This window comes from Pongo abelii, chromosome 1 (assembly GCF_028885655.2).
Source record: "Pongo abelii isolate AG06213 chromosome 1, NHGRI_mPonAbe1-v2.0_pri, whole genome shotgun sequence".
NCBI lineage: Eukaryota > Metazoa > Chordata > Mammalia > Primates > Hominidae > Pongo > Pongo abelii.
This window is the reverse complement of record NC_071985.2, coordinates 212,630,029-212,648,418: the sequence shown is the minus strand read 5'-3', so window position 1 is coordinate 212,648,418 and position 18,390 is coordinate 212,630,029. Positions and strand designations below refer to the sequence as shown.

General features: G+C 36.2%; 2 protein-coding genes across 51 annotated transcripts in view; one reads left to right on the top strand and one right to left on the bottom strand.

Moving 5' to 3' along the window:
- The window catches only part of EIF4G3 (eukaryotic translation initiation factor 4 gamma 3), a 366,672-nt gene that overhangs the window by 75,160 nt on the left and 273,122 nt on the right, over nt 1–18,390 (bottom strand). For 23 of the 36 annotated variants that reach the window (XM_063719739.1, XM_063719647.1, XM_063719688.1 and 20 more), the window contains 5 exons: nt 13,912–14,158; nt 9,593–9,726; nt 7,721–7,840; nt 6,816–6,926; nt 378–548 (listed from right to left, as the gene is read on the bottom strand). In XM_063719739.1, the coding sequence (XP_063575809.1) occupies nt 378–548; nt 6,816–6,926; nt 7,721–7,840; nt 9,593–9,726; nt 13,912–14,158 (783 nt within the window). The remainder of the gene's footprint in view (nt 1–377; nt 549–6,815; nt 6,927–7,720; nt 7,841–9,592; nt 9,727–13,911; nt 14,159–18,390) is intronic. The other 13 variants (XM_063719663.1, XM_063719713.1, XM_063719670.1 and 10 more) reach the window with 1 other exon arrangement.
- LOC134760664 (putative uncharacterized protein encoded by LINC00269) overlaps nt 17,895–18,390 on the top strand; it is a 54,174-nt gene continuing 53,678 nt past the window's right edge. For 8 of the 15 annotated variants that reach the window (XR_010138527.1, XR_010138536.1, XR_010138530.1 and 5 more), the window contains exon 1: nt 17,912–17,982. Coding sequence is in view for 4 of the 15 variants with exons in the window: in XM_063719760.1 (XP_063575830.1) it covers nt 17,970–17,982 (13 nt within the window). In the remaining 11 variants the exon portion in view is untranslated. Of the gene's footprint in view, nt 17,983–18,390 lie in introns of all 15 variants that reach the window. The other 7 variants (XR_010138533.1, XM_063719760.1, XM_063719756.1 and 4 more) reach the window with 5 other exon arrangements.

Here is an 18,390-nt window from a genome sequence, read left to right as displayed (position 1 = left end):
GGCAATGAAGGCCTGACAAGGAACATAAAGCAATGTAATAATTAGGATAAATAGGATAAAGAGACTCAATCACTGAGAATCTAAAAATGCATTTTAAAGAAAAGCAAATATTAACTTAAGCCTGAATTACATAAGTCTATGACACATGAACCTTCTAGACCTGGTAACTTATTCTGAAAAAATACACAGAAAGCAATTTCAAGAGAAAACAGTAGGTTGCCTGGCATCCATAATGGCTTTTAGAATAATTCTTTTAATAGGAAAATGTTATAAAAAGTCTTAAACTGATTATCTCTAGAAACATTAGCAAAGCAAAATAAGTTAAAACAAAATCAATATAATTTCAAAAGAATGTTAGGATATGCTTTTGTTCTCACCTGGGTTTTAATGTTTTCGGGATCATCAGCTTGGCTGTCTCGTTTTTGGCTCGGCTTCCAGGCATTTTCTGCCTTTTTCAGGTGTACATCTTCTTTCACAGAAACTGTGATGATCTTTCTGGGTTCTCTTCTTTGGCCAGGTTGAGATCTTCGTGATCCAACATTCAACAACTAGGACAAGAATATTACAGCTATTCAGAGTACTTACAATTTATTGGCTTTGCTGTGCTGTTCAAGTCAAGTCTGATGACTACGCCAAGCAATGCTAGATGCAAAGATTGGGTACTAGGCACTCAAACTGGATGTAATCTTTTTTGGGGGTAAAAAAATAACTTCAGAATACCATCAATGTAATGTTCTCCACCACAACTTTTGAACAAGAGGCCTTTTTGAACCAGATGTTTGACAAAGCCGTTACTTCTAATGAGAAAGACTACTCCTAATTTAAGCTTTTTCATTAGTTGAATAACTGTGGATGGTCACTTCAATAATTACAAAAATTCACAGGTAGGTATCATCATAGTTACAAATCTGCTAAAACTGGGTTTGTACAATTCCAGGGTAAAATGCAAATGTAACATCATCACTAAGCCTTACTGTAGATCATAAAAGATTCCACTTGATATGCTGGGCCAGAAATACTAAAATAAGCCCGTTATATATCATCAATGAGAGTCAAACTAAATTATTCCCTGAAAAAAAAAGTCTTCCTTTTGTTTGTCTGCTCTGTTCCTGCTGGATTCCCACTATACCCTTATGTTAAAACCAATGTATGTTGCCATGTTATACTGCCAGCACACTAAGTAGAGATAACGGAGTAAGTTAAAAGTTGCATTTTGTGTATCAAAATATTCATAATTACTATCTTAAATGCTTGGAAATAATTTTTCAAGGTTAAATATTTGGGTTGATACTAAGCTCTGCTACCTTCAAGCAGACCTGCTGCATGTTGACAACCTTTACTTTTTCTGATATATCATTCTTTTAGTGCTGAGCAAATATTGCCATCAGATTTTTTTTTTTCTTTCTGAGTTGCACTGAAGGGCTAGCCATTAGATTTCAAGAGAGAATAAAAACTTCATACAAAGCACACATAGATGAGAATCATTTCTCACTTAAGGCCCCAATGCTGCCCTTTTGAATTCATTTAACGCTTCAGAGAAAAAAGTATAGACTTTAATGTCATTCATTATATAAAAAGACAGTTTCTAGGAGATAATACAGTCTGGGGCCTAAGCTGATAAGCTCAAACACCTTTACACATCAATCATTCTCAGAATTATTCCTTTATGCTTCACCATCTGCCCCAATTAGAAATGGTAGTATCAAGAATGCATCAGGATCAAAAGTTAGGGTTTCTGCAAAATTTCACACCACTCTTGTCAAATGCATCCAGCTAAGGATACAGTAGTGATGATATCTTAGACTATTTGATAAACATCAAAAAAAAAAAAAAAAAAAAAACAAAACCAGGTCAGATAAACCCAGAGGTATGAGACACATAGTATAACTGAAAGGAAATAAAGATCATCAGATTGGAAAAATACCAACAGGGAACAGTTGTTAAACCAGACAGTACTACTATAAGAACATAAATTGTAACTGAAACTTTAATATAGTAGCCCAGAAGAAACAATTCTGATAGAAAAATGTGGTAATCAAGTAATACCTGATTTTTTATAATTCAAGTTATATTCTAGTGTTGACTTATATGGATTAATAACTTATTAAATAGTTGGCTAAACCTCAGGTAAACAATTATATCACAAGATATTTAATTTAATCCATGCATTTGTACATAAACATTGTCAAGAACAAATGATTCTGGATGTAATGAAAGGAAATTATGTCAAAATCAATTAAGAGCCATAGATGCACATTAGGAGACAAAGTCAGAAAATGCCCATTACCAAAACCTACTGCAAACTCCAATGAATAAATACGCCTTGAGATTTGAATGTGGAAAATGGCAATATGATTTATTCCACACCTCTTTACCTGACCCAAGACAAATATGTGTGAGTTTCAAATAAGCAACAGAGAGATGTGAGAAAGTAACAATAATGCTTCAAAGGAAAAAAAGACTTTGAAAAGCTAACTGATAAATTGTTAGTCCAGAATAAAATAGTTAAAATTATAACCCATGTGAAAGCACCCAAGAAAAAATTTTAAATTATAATTGTATCTCTGGTTATAACTAAGATAAAGACACAGTTCTCAAATATTTATCTAGGTATTAATAGATCTACTATACTTACAAATTCTTAGTATGTTCAATTAATCAATCTCTAATGTGCCCATATTTACACTCTGAGAATGAATTCACTGTTTGGAATAGCAATGCCTGGAAAACTGTGGTGTAGTGAACTTAGGAGACAAAAGAATCAGAATCTAGAGTTCAAATCTGCTATATATGAGCAAAGTTACTGTAGGCAAGTCTCTTAGTTTTGTTAAGTTTTCTCATATATACAATGCCAGCCCTACCTAAAAACATTATTGTGATTATAGGATATAAACCATGTAAAAGGACCCTAAAAACTATGTTATCATCAACACCAAAGGATCAAAAGAACTTTTAAAAAAGTAATACATAAATTTAAACATTTCATGTCCCTTTTTGTGTGTGAAAATCTTAATACAGATAATCAAATTTATGGTATCCTTCAGAAGCAGCAACATATGATGAATGATTTATATACTAAACACACAAAAAATCTAGGATCCTGTGCTAAGAGGTATGGGCTACACAAAAAGAAATGACACCTGGTTTCTTTCTTTGAAAGACAGTACTTTAAGGAACTTTAAGGTATAATGTGCTCAAGGTCCACAATGTCAAAACTAAAAATGTCAAAGTCTGGGGTTGATTAGCGAGACATTTTCTTTTTTCAGGTGACATTAAAGTATGAATTTTTTACCCACTGTCAGTTTTCAAAAGTGTATTACGAAATTATACCCATCTCTGTTTTGCAATTTAATATACATCATTCCTATCTTATTCGGAGACTGTAACCTTAAATTCCACTGCTTACCTGGATAACCAAAGAAAAGAGAATCAATATACACTTAAATTTTTAAAGAAGGAAGACAACCAAGTGTTCCTTTAAAGAAAGACTTTACTCCTAGGATTTTCTTTGCTGCTAGGATTTTTATGATTGATCAGTTTATCTCAAAGGTTAGTTAAACTAAGTATAAATGGCAAATTACTTATCTAGGTCCAATGCTCCTCTTAAGATATATTTTTTGGAGTGCTTTCTGTGATGTTCGCAAAAAGACTACTAACACAACTGATAAGTAATTTTATTTATTTTTATTCTTTATTTTTTGAGATGGAGTCTTGCTCTGTTGCCCAGGATGGAGTGCAGTGGCATGATCTCGACTCACTACAAGCTCCCGGGTTTACGCCATTCTCCTGCCTCAGCCTCCCGAGTAGCTGGGACTACAGGCGCCCGCCACCACACCTGGCTAATTTTTTGTATTTTTAGTGGAGACGGGGTTTCACCGTGTTAACCAGGATGGTCTTGATCTCCTGGCCTTGTGATCTGCCTGCCTCGGCCTCCCAAAGTGCTGGGATTACAGGCGTGAACCACCGCACCCAGCCCATAATTTTATTTTAAAAATAACTAAAGACATGATATTTCATGGTAATTTTCAACAGATATGCACTTTACTATCCAGTGAAGGACACTTAGGTTTGAAAACTACGTAGCTGCATATGACATTTTAAAATCATTGGCATACATTAAAAATATTTTATAGCAAGTCTGTTGCAGCAAAGTTTTTTTTTTTTTTTTTTTTTTTTTAGACAGAGTCTTGCTTTGTCACCCAGGCTGGAGTGCAGTGGCATGATCTTGGCTCACTACAGCCTCCGCCTCCCGGGTTCAAGCGATTCTTGTGCCTCAGTCTTCTGAGTAGCTGGGATTACAGACATGTACCACCACGCCTGGCTAATTTTCGTATTTTTAGTAGACACAGGGTTTCGCCATGTTGGCCAGGCTGGGCTCGAACTCCTGGCCTCATGTAATCTGCCCACCTCAGCCTCCCAAAGTGCTGGGATTACAGGCATGAGCTGCAGAAAAGTTTATATTAGAAGTCATGGCTACTGAAGATAATAATGGAGCATACCTCATAGATTTTAATATCATTAAGTGATAATTAATTATAAGATAATTTGGAGAACTGGAAAAAGTTATTTGAAGTATGGAATCAGAAACTGCAAAGAGTAGGGCTGTTGCTTTTTTCCAAACAGCATTATTTCTGTTCCTGTTTTTTTGAGACAGAGCCTCACTCTGTTGCCCAGGCTGGAGTGCAGTGGTGCGATCTTGGCTCACTGCAGCCTCTGTCTCCAACCTCTGCTTCCCAGGCTCAGGCAATCCTCCCACCTCAGTCTCTCAAGTAGATGGCACTACAGGTGTGTGCCCTCATGCCCGGCAAATTTTCGTATTTTTTGTAGGGACAGGATTTTACCATGTTGCCCAGGCTGGTCTTGAACTCCGGGACTGTAGCAATCCACCCGCTTTGGCCTCCCAAAGTGCTGGGATTACAGGCATGAGCCACTGTGCCTGGCCATTTTTGTTCCTTTATATGTTGATATTTATGTCCTATAACATTCCCATCTGTATCTACATCAATATACCAAGGTAAGCTGGGCAAATTAAGTGGAGAATGTCTGTTATCTAGGAGATAGGCTGGAAGAATAACTTGTGTTAAGGCTTAACATATCAACATTACCCTGAGACATCAAAATTTCTCTTAAAAACTAGCTCTTGACACAGAACAAAGCTGCTTAATAAAAGTAAATTAAATAATTAAAGTTGATCTTTTTGGAGCTACTACAAATTCTAGATAACATCTCACTTCTAGTCACATTACTTTGAGTGTACCAGAATAACTCACTGATCTCACATACGTAGGTATACAGAGGAGTGGTATACGCTGTGATAAAGTTACTTCTAAAAATCATTTTCTATTTTCAATAATTTAAAAGAGACAGTGCTTATTCTAAACTCACAGTATTTCCTTTTTGTTATAACTAGTTATTAGCAAACAATGACTAGCAAGCTGTTAGTGAAAAGCGACACTGGAAGAGGATTTATACATTTTGTGAGTCACATATCAACAACATTGGGCAATATGATAATAACCACAGATGCTATTATCCACAGAATATTCAAAACAGCATCAACATTATTTCAAATATTTGGCAAAACAAAGATATAAACCAAAACCAAAATGAACAGTAACACAAATAAAAATTTCAACATTAAAAAGGGAAATAATACTTAAAAAAAAAAAAGGTATAAAATGGGCCAGGCACGGTGGCTCACGCCTGTCATCCCAGCACTTTGGGAGGCCGAGGCGGGCAGATCACGAGGTCAGGAGATCAAGACCATCCTGGCTAACACGGTGAAACCCTGTCTCTACTAAAAATAAAAAAAAATAAAAAAATAAAAAAATAAATTAGCCGGGTGTGGTGGCGGGCGCCTATAGTCCCAGCTACTCAGGAGGCCAAGGCAGGAGAATGGCGTGAATCTAGGAGGTGACAGGGCTTGCAGTGAGCGGAGATCACGCCACTGCACTCTAGCCTGGGCGACAGAGCGAGACTCCGTCTCAAAAAAAAAAAAAAAATGTATAAAATGGTTTCTAGAAAGCTGCTTTCTAAGACTTTCTGGTGAGGTAACTCAAGATTTAGAAAAATTTTAATTTAGTATTTCCTGAAAATAGATAAATGTGTGAGAAACAGAGTATCTCCCATACACAGGTCTCTAAAATGGTGATGGATTAATGGCTCAATAAACAGTATGCTTCAAATTCAGGTGGTTTTCAGTAGTTTTACAAAGCCTCCAACACACTGTAGGCATTCAAGTATACGCCATCACTGTTTGGTTGCAGGAAAATAATCAAGTAATTTAAATATCTACAAAGTGACATTTGTTTTCAGACAATGTAGTCTTATTTCAAAGCAGGTTTCAAAAGTTGCCATTTCAGAAATAAAAAGGTGATGAGGAAACAAAAAGTGTCACCTTACATAAAATAAAGTAACAGGGTTATCGGCAAATGTACATCAAACCCCAAGCTCCTCCAAAATGTTAGATTTATTGCTCTCTATGCCATTCTAACTTGAGGAAAAGAGATATTCAACATCATTGGCAACTTTCCCCATGCTTTCTGCAAGTCTACAAAGCATGGAGTAGGCAGAGCCTGCCGAATCCTGCACAGTGCAGTGCCCCAGCATAAGTCCACTGGTGATGCCACTTCCACCGCTGAAGAGCCTGCCACTGGGGGTGTAATGGCAATCTGCAGTTTACCAATACTGCACTCTTTTGTACATGTCATTTGTTCAAATTTTGACTTAACAATCAATAGTAAATAAAAAGAGCGTAACAGAAAATATTATAACACCAGAGACTATTATTACAAAAAACAAAGTGTTCAGCGCACCCCTAGAGGCAGGCTCTTCATGGGTGGGTGTGACATCACCAGTGGAGGGCAAGTTGGGGCTTTGCTCTGTTCCAGAATTGGCAATCCATGCCTGCTCTGCACTTTGCAAATCTGTAGAAACAAAGACAAAGACGTGATCATTAGCTGAATGTCATCAGAGATCTCCAGTATATCAGGACACCTCAAAACAAAACAGGAATCTTATTAAGGTTGGCTCGCTCTGTATATATATTTTTTCAGAGACAGGGTCTTGCTTTGTTGCCCAGATTGGAGTGCAGTGGCATGATCATGGCTCAATGAAGCCTGGACCTCCTGTTCTTGTTTTGTCACCCAGACTGGAGTGCAGTGGCATGATCATGGCTCACTGTAGCCTGGACCTCCTGGGGTCAAGTAATTCTCTCACCTCAGTCTCCCGAGTAGCTGGGACTAGGACTATAAGCATGCGCCAGCATGCCTGGTCTATGTTTTTCTTTTCTTTTTTTTTTTTTTTTTTTTTTTTGTGGTAGAGACAAGGTCTCTCTTTGTTGCCAGGCTGGTCTTGAACTCCTGACCTCAAGTGATCCTCCTGCCTTGACCCCACAAAGTGCTAGCATTACAGACCTGAGCCACCATCCCTGGCCGTGGTTGGCACCATTTTTAAACCTATTTGTAGGTCACCTCAATTGAAAAAATAGGGAAAAAAAAAATCACGACCAAATTAATGCAGACTAGCTTCTGCCAAGTAAAAACAACTCAAGTGTATTCTTTATCTGCTTTAATATGAGTATGGAAAGGATAGTCTTTGCCTCTTCTTCTTCTTCTTGACTAGAATCAACGAATAAAAGCTGCTGTCTTGCCGTGAGGTAGGATTTCATGGAGTCTGTGCCAGTGTCTAACTAAGTGAGTTGTGGGGAACTTGCACTTACAGGTACGCCTCTTCCACCAGGTGTCTGCCTTCCAAAATCAGCAAAGGCTGGTGTAAAGTCTGGTCCTCGAGGCAAAATTCGAGGATCCAGAGTTCGCATTGGCAATTTGGGTTGGTTGATCTGCATGAAAAAGCAAAAGAAAGCTTAATACATGTTCCAGAGCATTCCCTGCCACAAAAGATAACAAAAATTTTTACTGAAAAGTTACATCAGCTGAAACGGTAAACACCAGCTTTGGAACCAGCAGAAGTCCAATCTCATCCATGGCAGTTTCTCCTGGGCTACTCTTAGAGCCGTTAGGCTAAAACAATGGTTTTCTGATACGCTGGGAATGATTTAGGCCTTAAATTTCCAAGTAGGGGCTATATATAATCAGCAGACTGGCTCACTAGATACTGAGGACCAATTGAATGGCACAAGACAAGATATTTTGAGATCCTCTACACTAGGGTCAAATTTTACAATTAAAATAAAATATTCACCAGGATATAGAGCACTTGCCTATAGGAATCCTGCTACTGCTCATTTTAGTTTTCATGCTGTAGACTTAATAGTTAGTAAAGAACGTATTATGAGTGGACCATAAGTCTTAGAGGAGACATGTTTCATAGGTGATGATTCATTTAAAATTTCACTGTCTGCCTTGTCAATGTGAAATATCTGACTTTGAATAAGCATGTAACGTGACTATGGACAACACAAAGTTAAGCAGATCAGTGAGAAATCAACTAATTAGTGGCCAAAGTCATAAACAGATAAGGCAGCAGGACAGGCAGGAATATTTTCTAACAGGATAATTGAATTTGGTGGATATAACATTTGACTTCTGAGGTACTGAAGTAGCCTCAAATTAGCACCATTAATCAGTCATTCAGCTGTCCTCACATAAGTATTAGGAGAGAAGACTTAGATACCACCAATAGAAGTAAGAAGACCTGTTGCTATAAGAAAGTAAAATAATATAAATGAGCTCTGGATAAGCAGCTGCTGGACATCTTTACTAACCCATTTATGCCAGAGGCTGCAAATTTTTTTGTGTGAAAAATCAGACCTTGGTTATGACCTTGAGCAGTAGGATATAAATAACTCTCACAAGCGTAGCATTCCAATAATGAAACACTAGGCATAAATCGGTTAAGAGGTAGATATGATTCCATAAGATAGTTAATCTCTACTTTTACATTTTTGTTCCTCTACAAAACAAAAATACTTCAAGCTTAATCATCAGCTCTGATTTATCTTTGATTTACATAAAATTACTTTAGTAGATCTGACTTTACTCCTTTTAATTTAGTAAACAAATACTGACTGTACTAATTTGCTGTGTGCACCATAAAGATCAGATGCAAAGAGGAAGGATGCCTATTTGCACAAGACTGGAGAATTCAATCACTGGAGGTATCTATTAGGGAAATTTTAAGATACATATTATTTGAATCATGTTGACTCTCACTTATGTTTGATCTGCTAAATACCTTCCTAGATTTCTGACCTGTCCTCAATGCCAATAGAATTCCATAATGAACTTTTAGAACAATGAGGAAAGACCTCCGTATCAAGTTTAGCCATGTTTCCCCTAACAAACACAAAATTTTTATATCACCAAAAAACAGCCATAATAAGCAGATAAATCAATTAATAAACATTAAAAAAAAACACCACTGCAATATGGGCCAAATCCCAAAATGACTGTAACCTATGAGAAACTCAAAATCCAACAGTGTTTAGGGAAACAAATTCTTAAACATTAGATATTTTTACATCATTTGGTCTAACAATTACTAAAAACTGCTCATACTTCACATATTTGCTCTTACAGTTAAAATCAGTTCCCACCAAAAAGAACTAGTTTTCTCTGAGTACGCAGCCTACCTTGTCAAGAACCACATCACTGATAGGAGGCAGGCCCTCTGGTTTTTGTATACAGGCAGGCATGAACTGGAAGTCCAGCAGAAACTCCCTGTCATACTGCTTCTTACCTTCAGTATCAGTAGGCTTCCAGGATTCTAGAAAGAGGAATATAGGCAGACAACTGTTTGTACGGCATTATATACACAGTCATGCATTGCATAATGATGTTTCAATCAATAACAAACTGCATATACAACTGCATACACAACATTATAGCCCACAAGGCTATAATGAAGCTGAAAGGTTCCTATTGCCTAATGACACTGTAACTATCCTAATGTGGCAGCACAATGCATTATTCACATGTATGTGTTAATGGTAGTGTAAACAAACCTACTGTGCTGCCAGTCATTTAAAAGTATAGCACATACAATCAAGTATAACACATAATATTTCATAGTAATAAGAAATAACTATGTTACTGGCTTATGTATCTACTATACTATACTTTTTAATCACTAGAGTATATTCCTTCTACTTATTAAAAAAAGTTAACTGTAAAACAGCCTCAGGCAAGTCCTTCAGGAAATATTCCAGAGGAAGGCACGGTCATAATAGGAGATGACAGCTCTATGCATATTATTGCCCCGGAAGACCTCCCAATGAGACAAGATCTGGAGGTAGAAGAGAGTAATGTTGATGATCTTGACCGTGTATAGGCCTAGGCTAATGTATGTGTTTGTGTCTTAGTTTTTAACAAAAATCCTTAACAAGTAAAAAGATAAATAATTTTAAAAATAGAAAAAAGCATATAGAATAAGGATATAAAGAAACAAGGCCAGGGATGGTGGTTCACATCTATAATCCCAGTACTTTGGGAGGCCAAGAGTTTGAGACCAGCCTGGGCAATGTAGTAAGACCTAATCTCTAGAAAAAAATTTTTAAAAAATTAGCTGGGCATGGTGACGTGCAACTGTAGTCCCAGCTATCAGGTGGCTGAGGTGGGAAGATCACTTGAGTCCAGGAGGCTGAGGCTGCAGTGAGCTATGACTGCACCACTGCACTCTAGCCTGGGTAACAGAGTGAGATTCTATCTCAAAAAAAAAAAAGAAGAAGAAAAATAAAAAAGAAATATTTTTGCATAGCTATACAGTGTGTTTTAAGCTAAATATTATTATAAAAGTCAAAAAGTTAAAAAATTAAAAAGTTTATCAAGTAAAAAGATTAAGGTAAGCTAAGATTAATTCATTATTAGAGAAAGTACACATTTTAAAATAAATGTAGTGTGCCCTAATGTTTATAAAATCCACACCAGTGTACAGTAATGTCCTAGGCCTTTACCTTCACTCACCACTCATCTAGAACAACTTCAAGTCCTGCAGTCTCCATTCATGGTAAGTGCCCTATACAGTGTACCATTTTAAATCTTTTATATAGTATTTTTACTATACCTTTTCTATGTTTAGTTATCTTTAGATACACAAATACTTACCATTATGTTACAACTGCCTACTATTCAGTATAGCAACATGCTGTACAGGTTTGCAGCCTAAGAGCAGTAGGCTACACTATACAGCCTAGGTGTGTAGTAGGCTAGAACATCTAGGTTTGTGTAAATACTCTTTTGTTTGCACAAGGAAGAAATTGCCTAATGATGCATTTCTCAGAACAAATTACCGTCATTAAATGATGCATGACCTACATTTCCTAAGAGTACAAACCACATTCCAGTATTTATCTCTTCATGAACAAACAAAAAATAGAAGGGAACAATGAAATACAGTCAGAAAATATGTAAAGATTTTAAACCATCACTTGTTCTTTCATCCCTTCTAAATACCTTTGAGTAGTAAAATAATCTAAAGCAAGTAGGAATCACTTCACATACACACTAAGTAACCTTTGGCCAGGGACATGTAATAATCCTCATTAAATAAATAACTTAGAAATAAGACTTAAATAACTAAATAACTTAAATAACTAAGAAATAAGAAACCTGATAAAACCCTTGGCTTCATAAAAAAGGATACTTTGGTTGTTCACTCGGAAATGTTATTTTAGAGAAAAAATAAAGCAAAAGGACACAAAACACAGAAACAACTTATTTAAGATAATGAAATGTCTAAGCAGTTAGATACTAAGTTTTTTCTCCTGCCTGTAACTTCATCTAAAAAAAAATCAGTTTTCTTATTTTAATTAATAAAACTCATCAAAATCAGACTCCAGATTACTTCCTGATAGCAGATTGGATCCTTCTTACATTAGAGATTCCTAATGTGTAGGTTATAGACCCACTGATGGTCTTTGAGAATATTCCAAATGTTTTCCACCATATCCTTATTACCCTATTATATTTATTAAAAAGTAGACAGCTTATTGGGATCTAAATTTCAAACTGTTTTTTTCCAATGACTATTGTCTTTTTTCCAGTTACTGCTGTTAAATATTACAAGGGCAAAAGGTAGTTGGTCAATAATAGTCAGGGCCTATACTGCAAAACTGATGGATGAAAAGAATTAAAATATAATATAAAATATAAGTAACATAAATTATGCAATATACAAAATATTAAAACATAAATATTAATATAAAAATATAATTTGCATAGTCTAAAAATAGCAATAGTGTTTCCATTTTCTTAAGACACATTGGTGATGGCTACAAGTACTCTGTGACCTGGTACAAGCCTAGATCTTTTTCTTTATTTTTGAACACAGTATACAAGCCTAAGCTGACAAAAGCAATTCAGTACACTGAGTCCTAGGGTTTTTTTAAAAAAGGTTTTACAATAGCATAAATTTACAATTTCATAAAGCCCATTAACAGGAGTTTACTGGTAGTGAAAGATCAGTATATCAAAGTGGTAAGGGCTGGGCGTGGGAGCACTTTGGGAGGCCGAGGCAGGAGGACTGCTTGAGCACAGGAGTTTGAAAGCAGCCTGGGCAACATAGTGAGACCCTCCCTCTGTAAAAAATAAACAATAAATAAAAAAATTTAAAAATAATATAAAATAAAGTGGTAAGTACTAGTCATTGGTTTTCAAACATCTCTAACTACAACTCACAGTAAGACATATAATGACTTCATGACCCGGGATAATTATAAACACATATATAACTACAAAGTTTCTAAAAACAATACTTATTCTTACTTACATGTAATAGACTGACATTTTTTATTATATTATCCTTTTTTAAAATGTTGGTTGTGACCTATTAATTTCACAATCTATTAAATGTATTAAATCCAACAGTTTGAAAAATACCGATCTAGATTACCTTTGGGGTCTGGTATTTTACATTCAAACCCCACCTCCTGCAAAACTTAGTCTAGATTTGGCAGACTAAGGAAAACTTTTCACCTACTACAAACTTTCTTTCTTTCTTTCTTTTTTTGGGATGGAGTTTCGCTCTTGTTGCCCAGGCTGGAGTGCAATGGTACAATCTTGGCTCACTGCAACCTCCACCTCCCGGGTTCAAGCGATTCTCCTGCCTCAGCTTCCCAAGTAGCTGAAATTACAGGCATGTGCCACCACGCCCAGCTAATTTTGTATTTTTAGTCGAGACGGGGTTTCTCCATGTTGGTCAGGCTAGTCTCAAACTCCCAACCTCAGGTGATCCGCCCGCCTCGGCCTCCCTAAGTGCTGGGATTACAGGCATGAGCCACCGCACCCAGCCCAAAGTTTCTATCAAAGGAACCATCTTTCCTCACAGATCCATACCAAATCTCTCCATATATCTCAATGTCAGTCACGGTTTATAGTATTACGACAGAGGTTTAATGCATTTGATGGTATCTTAAGATAAAAAAATCCTCCAGGGTTTAGATTTGTTTATCATATGTTTATCATATATATTCCTTATTTACTTGTTTATCATACATATTTACCACAGGGAACCTCCCATACTGCAGGTACTCAATACATTGTTTCAGAATTCAGTTCCAGAGTGATTTCTGTCAACAGAGTTCAAGTCTTATGAAAGATGACTAACGCCATCTCGAGGAATGTGGTAATATCTCTATATCCCTTTCAATTAAAACGAATGCAATAATTTTTAAAATCAAACTGCACCCACTAGCCTGGCCCTGTCTGATTCCCTCTGCCAGATGCTCTTCCAATGCCAGTAAAAGGGGAATACCAGTGTCGGGTATCATTTCCAGCAATACAGAACTCTCTGGATTTGCTAGTCACTAACTTAGGCTTGCTGATCCATCCTGTAAATATTATATTGTGATAAACCTCTTTCTTCCATCCAGTATCTCTCTAAAAAGAGGCAACATTTCTCTAAGGTTGCAGTAGAGGGAAAAAGAGGTACATAGGAAGGCAGGTATAAACTTACCTGGTTTAAATGGAAATGTAACCCCATCACCAGAACTATCGGTGGAGCCTGAATTAGCATCTATTCCTTCACCCTCAGAAGCACTCTCAGCACCATTACGTACTGGCTCAGCTTCTTCTCCATTTTCTTCCACGGCTTTCACTTTTTTTAGGTCAGAGGGGTCTCTTTCGGGATGAAACCCCTGGCTCATTTTATCTTGTTCAGATTCAAGTACTTTGTCAACGGAAAGCTCCTCTTCAGCTTTAGGCTAAATAATAAATGAACAAAGAGGTTACATTTTTTCCATGGGTGTAAATATACATAAAAACCTACATCTACCCCCTTCAAAAAGCAAAGGAAAACATGTAATTCAAGATAAGAATGTCTGTGTTCAGCATGTGGTATTAGAATGCTGAGTTTTAAAAAAATACTTTTCTCATTTCAGCACCTAGGAAAAGGAAGACGATTCAAATGGCTGCTGAAATGCTTTAACATGAGACTAATAATATCCAAATATACCAAAGGTTAGAATGGAAAGAACTGTTAATCCATGGAACTTTATGAACATGAAAGAGTCCTAGTCAGAAATCTAAAACAAGCACTACACTACCCTTGCCATTAAAGCTCAACAAATATAAAAAGAAACACTGGAGGGTATTTTTTATACTGTCCTCTGGCTGTGAAATTGACAGTTTGGAGAATACCTTAAAGCATCTAAGTCCTATAAAACTGATCATATCTCATTTTACAAAAAGGCCACTTGCTAGTTAACATCTATTTTGTTACTCGTTCTTAGACTTCTCTGAGGCTGTGACCATATAGAAAAATCTTGTATACAAAAAAAAAAAAAAAGAGAGAGAGAGAAAAAAAGAGAAATCTGGGTTCTGGAGTATCACACCTATTTTCAGAAGGCAAAAACGAATTGAAGTTATTCCCTAGATTATTTTTGACCATCTTAGCGTCAGATATCAAACAAAAATGGCTCTGTAAAGGCCTCATGAATCCTCAAAACTCCTTGAGGCAAAGTTCTCTGTGAACTCTTTTCACGATGGGTAAGCACTCTGAAAACAATCCTCTGAAACAAGTACTCAGAGGTGTTCTAATTGATAAATTCACACAAGGAGAAGAGCCAAAAACTGGAGCTGGTTCAGCAGAGGATAGTGTAAAGTAGTGTCATATATAGTAGAAAAAAGTTCACTCCAAATAATCTATGAAATTATGTTTAAAACAATTTTTGAGTGACAAATACTTCTTTGTTAGATAGTATTAAAACAGATATAATACTAGTAAATTTTCTTTTACCACATAACAGATCATGGTTGAAAAGCCAATAAATTCTTTAATGTTATCAACAGAAACAGATGGTTTTTAGACTCTGTTTCTAATAATGGAAATAAAAAGTTCATGCAAATATGCACAAACCCCACCCCCATCCCTATTCCCCCGACTAATTCATGGAAAAAGATAGTATATAAAAACCCTCAAAAGACAGACAGACATAAAGTTCCAAAAAAATAAGTTTGGAAACAATTTATTTTATAAAGCATGGCAGAAAGTAGGTATCATTTAAACATTGAAAAAACCAGATCTACCAAATTTGAATCATGAATCAGCAGCCTCATTTTTACAAATTTTAGACTCTACTATAGTCTAATTATAATAATCTTATAATACCATCTCATAATTAAGTACAGGTCATCAAGAAGACATTTAATAATCTGGGATATGAGTATGTAAATGGTATTTAAACTTATTAAAGAGCAACATAACCAAATTATACAATTATACAGAATTCTTATTTCAGATCTTATAAAATGTGAAACAAGTTTTTTTTAGAGAATACAGTGCATCCTCTTCTCTGTACCTACAATCAACAACAGTCTATCATATATAAACAGAGGCTGTATTACTTAGAAATTTAATTTCTAACTGGAAAAAGAAGTATAAAGAAACTAGTTCTATGAATAACAAACCATAATTCAGAGAACACAGAATCACTGAATTATCTGAGGTGTATTACTATGAGGGGTATTTGAAGAGAATAACAAAAATAGCTAAATTAAATATTTATGGGTTTTTTTTTTTAAGCAGGATAAAATCCTAGTCAACTAGTCCGTAGAGTTCCTAAATTGTTTATGCAGAAACAGATTTAAGAAAGAGATCACTTCATTGGCTGGACAGCCAAAGGTAAACCTTTTATAGGAACCTGTTAAGAATTCACTTGACAGAACTCTCTGCTTAATGCAATGAGTTTTTTAAAAGTGCTAGAAAATCAGACTGGCAACTATGTATATAATAATTGATGAAATGCTCTAAAATTTTAAAACTTATTTTAAGATACTTTGCCAAGCAATTTTAACATGAAATCATCCTTCATCTTTACTTTTCTAGGCTATAATTTTTTTTTTTTTCGAGACGGAGTCTTGCTCTGTCACCCAGGCTGGAGTCAGTGGCGCGATCTCGGCTCACTGCAATCTCCGCCTCCCAGATTCAAGCGATTCTCCTGCCTCAGCCTCCTGAGTAGCTGGGATTACAGGCGCACACTACCACACCTGGCTAATTTTTGTATTTTTAGTAGAGACAGGGTTTCACCATGTTGGTCAGGCTGCTCTCAAACTTCTGGCCTCGTGATCTGCCCTTCGTCGTCTCCCAAAGTGCTATGATTACAGGCGTAAGCCACTGCGCCCAGCCTCTAGACTATAATTTTGATAAATATCTTTAGTAATGCAACAACCTAATATGTAACCCAAATAAGCTGATACCAGAAATAAATTATTTTAAAAGCTGAGAAAATAAATCTAAGAAAGAGGGAGCTTGATTAGTGGAAATGAAGACAATGGCATCCAGTATTTACGACACTACGCCAACCAAAGCTCAGTTTTAGGAAAGACAGAAAAAAGGATTTCTGAAAGAAGTCACTGTGTAAAAAAACAAAATATTTTTGTCTTGCTTTAGTTTTTAAAAATTTTTTAGGTTATTTTATTTTTTTGAGACAGAGTCTCGTTCTGTTGCCCAGGTTGGAGTGCACGGGCACAATCTTGGCTCATTGCAACCTCCACCTTCTGGGTTCAAGTGATTCTCCTGTCTCAGCTTCCTGAGTAGCTGGGATTATAGGCGCGCACCACCATGGCCAGCTAATTTTTGTATTTTTAACAGAGATGGGGTTTCATCATGTTGGCCAGGCTGGTCTCGAAATCCTGGCCTCAAGTGATCCTCCTGCCTCAGCCTACCAAAGTGCTAGAATTATAGGCATGAGCCACTGCGCCCAGCCTTGTCTTAAACTATAAAGTTAAGAAAAAGTGATTGGTTCAAAATAAGTCAAAACAGTTCTTGTGTTTCAAGAGTAACAAGCTAAAGAAGCTTTATAGCAAACTCTGGCCCAAGGGCCAATTCTGGCTCACCGCCTGCTTTTTGCACAGCATACAAGGTAAGGATGATATGTATATTTGTAATATCTGAAAAAATCTGGAAAAATATTTCCTGGCATACAAATTCAGATTTCAATGTCCACCAATAAAGTTTTGTGAAGATACAACCATGCCTCTTTTATTTACACATTGTTGATGGCTGCTTTTAAGCTACAGCGGCAGATTTGAGGAACTGTGGCAGCCTAAAATATTTACTATCCGGACCTTTACACAAAAAGTTTGCTGAACCTCAAGCTGAAGATTAGGATGAATATTTGAAGGCACGGGAGGAGTGGCCTATCTAATATTCAACAATGCTTAGAAATCCAACATGAAGTCTAACAGAAGAAAAATAACAAAAAAACCAGTTGAATCTAAAAAGAAAGAAGTTAATGAAGCTCTTAACAGCCACAGCAGGAATGTATGTGATTCCCATGCCTCTGGAAGGTATTTTATTCTCTGTAGGAAGAACATTTTCAGGTTCAGCTGCAAAAGGAGTGCAATGACTGTTTGCACCTCTATACCTTACTGCCAAGTTTTACACTCTAATAACCACAATGAAATCACACCCATCAACATTTTAGTGGTTGCTATGGGACTAACAGTGACATCAACACAGCACCATGTAACAGCAATGACAGCACAAGGAAAGTAACCAAGGGGTACTGTTAGATGCCCAAAGAAGGTAAGAATTATAACTTGCTAGAAAAGCCAAATGAAGTAAACACACTCAAAGTTATCTTAATTTTTACATTTTAATATTATCATGTTAAACCTTGAGTAAAATTATTTTAATAAAGTAACTAAAAAAATAGTCAAAAAAAGGGAAAAAGCTACATACAGATTTACATTGCTCTTCATTTATAAGCTTCAATACATAATACTAAGGATGTTGAGATTACAGACAAGGAAATTGTTAGAGTAATCCTGAGGACTGATTTGTCCTTTTTTCTTCCTCACATTCATCTCTTGGACTTGGTATGTTTTAATCTAAAGCAAAATCTGGCATGGCTTATTTTAAGACAGACAAACCATATGAAGAAAAGTTATGTTTCTGGGATGCAGTTAACAGATGACAGATTCAAAATCAATT